Here is a 5676-nt window from a genome sequence, read left to right as displayed (position 1 = left end):
CTGGATGATGATGTTCTTATTTAGCAAATATGTTTAAATTTTCATATTCATGATCATACTTGACTATGGGTTTGGTAGAGAGAAATATGAGATCATAGCAGATCTTGAATGGAAGTTTTTATTTTCTCACATTCTGCTCTATGCTGTAAACCATGTTACTCCTACTTACTGATCACAAATTGGTTAATTAAGGTACAACCAGAAGCTAGCCTCGGGAAGATTGTTCAGTATTTTCTAGAAACCAGGTGCGGTGGCTCATGCCTGTAATCCCAGTACTTTGGGTGGCTGGGGCAGGCAGATAGCCTGAGGTCAGCAGTTGGAGACCAGCCTGGCCAACATGGTGAAACCCCATTTCTACCAAAAATACGAAAACTAGCTGGGAGTGGTGGCACATGTCTATAATCCCAGCTACTTAGAAGTCTGAGGTGGGAAAATTGCTTGAATTTGGAGGTGGAGGTTGCAGTGAGCTGAGATCGCACCACTACACTCCAGCCTTGTTGACAGAGTGAGACTCCATCTCAAAGAAAAATACAGTAACTAGGGACCTTTGTAAGTGTAATTTTTTGTTGGGCCCATATTTGGTTGTATTAGTCCATTCTCTCATTGCTATAAAAGAATACTGGAGACTGGGTAGTTTATGAAACAAAAAGGTTTAATTGGCCAGGCGTGGTGGCTCTTGCCTGTAATCCTAGCACTTTGGGAGGCTGAGTCCAGTGGACCATGAGGTCAGGAGTTCAAGACCAGCCTGGCCAATATGGTGAAACCCTGTCTCTACTAAAAATACAAAAATTAGCTGGGCGTGGTGGCACACACCTGTAATCCCAGCTACTTGTTAGACTGAGGCAGGAGAATTCCTTGAACCCGGGAGGCAGAGGTTGCAGTGAGCCGAGATTGCACCATTGCACTCCAACCTGGGACAGAGTGAGACTCTGTCTCAAAAAAAAAAAGAAGGAAAAGGTTTAATTGGCTCGTGGTTCTGTAGACTATAGGAAGCATGGCACTGGCATCTGCTAAGCTTCTTGGGAGGCCTCAGGAAGTTTTTGCTCGTGGTGGGAGATGAAGCAGGAGCAGGCACTTCACATGGCGAAAGCAGGAATGAGAGAGAGGAGGTGCCACACCCTCTGAAACAATCAGATCTTGTGTGAACTAAACTCACTTATCACCAAGAGGATGGTGCTGAGCCATTTGTGAGGAATCCACCCCCATGGTCTAGTCACCTCCCACCACGCCCCACCTCCAACCCTGGAGGTCACATTTCGACATGAGATAGAGAGGGGACAAACGTCCAAACCATATCATTGATCTTGTAATATATACTTATAATCTGAATAGAAAAACAGATATATGGTTTATCTCTGAAATGGAATCTGTAGCACTTGCTTGAAATTCACTAGAAAGAGCTTTCCTAAGCACAAAAATCTAGCCTTAAAAGCCTTAATAGAAAAATTTCACTTTTTTGCCTGACTTTTCCTCTGGGCTAACTTTTAAGTGCAAGTGGCCAAAATGCATAAGTAACACTCCTTGGAAGCCCTGCCTTTCAAATATTAAAATTATATAAATATAAAAAGTTATCAAATGGTAAGTAAAGCTCCCGAAAACATGTAAAAATGCTTTATAACTTGCAAAGGACTATACAGACATAAGATAATACTTTTTGAAACTTCTTTATTAACCAAATTATTTTGTAGTGAAATGCCATTTCCTTTCCAAGAAATGAATGGAAATAAACAATAGGGTTTTTAAGAAAAAATACAGTATTTGCTGTGGTAATTTTCCCTGGTAAGATAAAAGAATTAATTTACTTTTAACTTCAGATGCCATCACTTTTCCCCCCTAGGATACTGTCAGGCACCAGCCTTTACCAGAAATTGCTTAAAGATTTATTTGGAGAGAGAGCTGTAGCTCAACTATAGTATATGTATTTCCAGACATCACGCTGTATACCTTAAATATATACAATTTCAATTCTCAGAGATTTGAATTAATTGAGTCTCTAGATGAGAAATAATTTTTTTTTTTTTTTTATTACAGAATCTCATTGGTTTTCTGGAAAAACAGACAAAAAGCTAATGCTAGTCTCATTCGTCACAGGGCCATCATCTCAGTTCTCTAGTTTCAGGCTATTTTGCTTGCTGCAAGATTTGATTTCAGGAGAAATCAGTATGGAGGCATTTGAAAGTTCATGTCCAAGACTGAGCCCGAATGCAATGAGGATTCTTCTTCATGTTGAGATATTTACAGCTTTTCGATTTTTTGGCATACTCTTAACCGTGCATGCTGCCCATTGCTGGCCGGTTGGCTTCGACACAGTAGTCCAGGACCACAGTCGCAACGCTGGAAGATTTCTGGAGCTTGAGCAGTGTCTTTATGCCCTCTCCTGGAGCAGACCTGTCCCTCCAAAAGGACTGGCTTACAGATTTTCGTCCAAAAATGACGAGCACAGCAAAGTCCAGGGCCACAGTCAAAAGTTCTCAGACAACTTTCTCCCTCTTGTCCTGTAACAAGGTTAATGTGGGCTTCAGTGATAAACGGGAAAAGTGGCCTGCCCGGGCACTGCTACTGGGATAAGGGGATGGGACCTACGACTGACGGCCACAAAGTGAAAATAGACACAGCATGCAGGTCTCACAGAGCTAGGTCTTAGGCTAAAAGGAGTAATGCAATGGCAATTCCACCCCTACCCAACGGAATTGATTTATTGTTACTGGCCATTCCCTTGTTCTCTCAACCTGCAGATTACCTTAGGCCACTCTCTATGTGACCCCCACAGCTTCTTATGGAAAGAGATTACAACAGCACATGCTGCCTAAGTGTTTCTTTGCTGGAGAATAATAAAGTCAGTCAGCCTATCCTTAAGAGGCTGAGAGGAGAAAACGCATTTCTGAAATAAAATGTGCTCAGAATGCTGCTCTTACCCTTCCTGCCCTGTGATTTCTTAATACTTGGCTTCCTCTTGGGTTGGTTTTCCTGAACTGGGTGCCCAGTTGTTTCTTCTGCATCTGTGCCATCTTGTTCCTCGGGCTGTCTTTCCAATATTGGGGTTGCATCTTCCATTGTAGTACAAACATCTGAGAGACAACCAGGTGTAACTGGAATTACTAACTTCAAGAAGGAGAACCACAGCCATGCTCATTAGCCTACCGTTACTTGGTTTGGCAGCACGTCTGCCTTCAGTTTATATATAACTTTCTAGATTTCTGGGACATGAACTAAATATTTGCATGCTCACATATGGCAGAGAAGGTAGCTAAATGGAAATCGGATTCCAATAAAAGGAGCTAATAGAATCCAAGTGGAAATGAAAGTATTTGAATGATTCCAACTTGAATCTTTTCTTCAAAATCATTATCTCCAAGTCATTAGCAAGAGCTGTTGCCGGGAAATAAATTATTCTGTTTCATTAAGAAAAGGCAGGCCAGGCGCGGTGGTTCACACCTATAATCTCAGCACTTTGTGAGGCTGAGGTGGGTGGATCACCTGAGGCCAGGGGTTCGAGATTAGCCTGACCAACATGGCAAAATCCCATCTCTACTAAAAATACAAAAATTAGCTGGGCATGGTGGTGCACACCTGTAATCCCAGTTTTTCCAGAGGCTGAGGCAGGAGAATGTCTTGAACCCAGGAGGCAGACGTTGCAGTTAGCCAAGATCATGCCATTGCACTCCAGTCTGGGCAACAAGAGCAAGACTCTGTCTCAAAAAAAAAAAAAAAAAAAAAAAAAACCAAAGAAAGAAAAAGAAAAGAGAAAGGAAGAGAAAGGCAGCTGCATAAATTTACTTCAAGCATGAATCTAGGAAACGCCGTTAGAGAGTGCCTGCCCTGGAATATTCTTGTCCATACGGCTTAGACACTGCCTTTGGTTTAAAAACCACTGTCGGCATTACGGTCACTCACCATTCATGCAGAATGTCCCGGGGCAGCACATGGCATCTCGCTGGCACCTCCTCCGCAACCCACGACACGTAGCACAGAACGGCATCTCATCGCGGGGCTGGAGGCAGAACTTTCTGGTATTGCAGTCCCTGTCAGACAGGCACTGTGAGTCCTGTGGAGGGAAGCTGCTGTCACAAGGCTAGAAAACCCAACACAATGGAAGATGACTTTTTATTCAAGGCAGGAGGCGGAGGGAACCAAATGACAGTGGCACTGTGACAAACCCTGGGCAGCATCTTATTTTTCAGTGGAAATGGTTTTCTCCCACGAAGGGAAGCTCAGATCACCTGGAGAGAGACCTGGATGCTGCAAGGGCTATTTGAGTTTGAAAAATTTTCTTAACTCAGAATTTCATTTTCCTGTGCTCTTTGTGAAAATGGGAGAAAATGTTTTCCTATGTGTGTCTTAACAGGTGATTACGAGATACTCAATAGATCTTAACTCTAGAAGCTGGCTGCAGTTTAATTAAACATATTACTGATGTTTGTGGCATTCCTATTTGATTTTTCACTCTAGTGAATCAAATTTAACTTGAAGAGCCTTCCCTAAGTGAACTGTCCTTTGATTTTCAATGATGCCTCATTTACACAGAGAAAGAGATACTGAAGATCAATTGTTCCCGTCAACAGTTGATGCTTTTACATGGATATGTAATGTAGGTATAGTATATATGATATATATAGTAATATATAAGACATATAATAACATACACATATATAAAGCGATCCCTAAAACAGCTCTCTTTGAAGTTAGTGACAAGGCAATGCATCACGGCCCTCCGTTTAAATCCTTGCTCCCATGTTTGCTGGCTGTGTGAGCTTGGGTAAGCTCCTCAGCATCTCTGAGTCTTATTTCCGCATCTGGAATTAGGGGATGTTTCACCTGTCTCAAGTTGTGAGGAAGAGTAAATGAGGTATTACATGTAAAAGAGCTGGCACAGAGCAGAGCTTCCAAAGTGTTCATTTATTCCCTGACCTACAAACGAATGATGCATAAAGCCACTGCGTTTATTTCATACGTTCATGCTAAGGCCACTGGGTCTTACCAGGGTACCCTCCACATCCGAAACCAATTCAATTTCCCTGCTAGGTAAGACATTTCACACATGAATCAAAATGACTTACTAAAGCCTAAACAGAACACCCAGCTGTCAGCAGCCCGGTACCTCGGGCCCTTCCCTAGCAGCCTTACCTTCCGGGCCCCGTGCAGATCGGCAGAGCTCCTGATGTTGTTGAAGTCCAGGACCAGAGCTCCCAGGGGAGAGCAGAGCCAGCTCAGTCCCAGCAGGACGGCTGCCACCATCCTTCAATCCCCAGGCTCCCAGAGGGTCCCAGCACTGTGCGTCCCCGAAGCGAGGCTGCTCTCCACCCACAGCGGAGCTTCCACCAAGCTGGCAGCTCAGCACGTCGTCAGTTTGTCACTGCCTTTTCTGAAAAAGAAGCAAAACTTAGTCTGAGTAAGGTGCTTGAAATCAGCTGAGCCAAGTCTGACCAGCAGGTTCGTCCTGAAACTATTTATAACCAGATATGCCTCCTCCCCGCTCTGTTCCTTCCTCCTACCCCACACAGGCTTCAACAAATCCCTTCAAATCTGTTTGATCAATAGTTCAAAACAAGGACTCAATAGAAGGAGAGAAGAGGCAGGGCCATGCGGCTTCTCCTCCAGGGGTTGAATCCCTCTTAATTATTGCATATCAAAGTTAGTTCAAAGGGCCAAGGCAGAGCAGGATGTCTGTATCAAAGG

At 43.5% G+C, this 5676-nt stretch overlaps 1 protein-coding gene across 1 annotated transcript; it reads right to left on the bottom strand.

The window, feature by feature from the left end:
* Positions 1–2195: 2195 nt before the first annotated feature.
* On the bottom strand, positions 2196–5374 carry DKK4 (dickkopf WNT signaling pathway inhibitor 4). The gene is made up of 4 exons (XM_003942387.4): positions 5125–5374; positions 3895–4045; positions 2916–3068; positions 2196–2495 (listed from the first exon to the last, which is right to left on the bottom strand). The coding sequence occupies exons 1-4, from the start codon at positions 5233–5235 to the stop codon at positions 2236–2238; spliced, it is 675 nt and encodes a 224-aa protein (XP_003942436.2). The 5' UTR covers positions 5236–5374; the 3' UTR covers positions 2196–2235.
* Between the last annotated feature and the right edge of the window lie 302 nt (positions 5375–5676).

The sequence above is a fragment of the Saimiri boliviensis genome, chromosome 13 (assembly GCF_048565385.1).
Source record: "Saimiri boliviensis isolate mSaiBol1 chromosome 13, mSaiBol1.pri, whole genome shotgun sequence".
NCBI classification, from domain to species: Eukaryota; Metazoa; Chordata; class Mammalia; order Primates; family Cebidae; genus Saimiri; species Saimiri boliviensis.
The sequence above is the reverse complement of the archived record's forward strand: the minus strand, read 5'-3'. Positions and strand labels throughout refer to the sequence as shown.

Excerpts from the sequence above, each read along its gene's own strand:
- DKK4 (XM_003942387.4), bottom strand. The coding sequence starts at position 5,235 with ATGGTGGCAGCCGTCCTGCTGGGACTGAGCTGGCTCTGCTCTCCCCTG. Across the intron at positions 3,069-3,894 it reads CGGGACATTCTGCATGAATG|ATGTTTGTACTACAATGGAA; the intron begins GTGAGTGACCGT and ends GTTGTCTCTCAG. Across the intron at positions 2,496-2,915 it reads GAAATCACAGGGCAGGAAGG|GACAAGAGGGAGAAAGTTGT; the intron begins GTAAGAGCAGCA and ends ACCTTGTTACAG.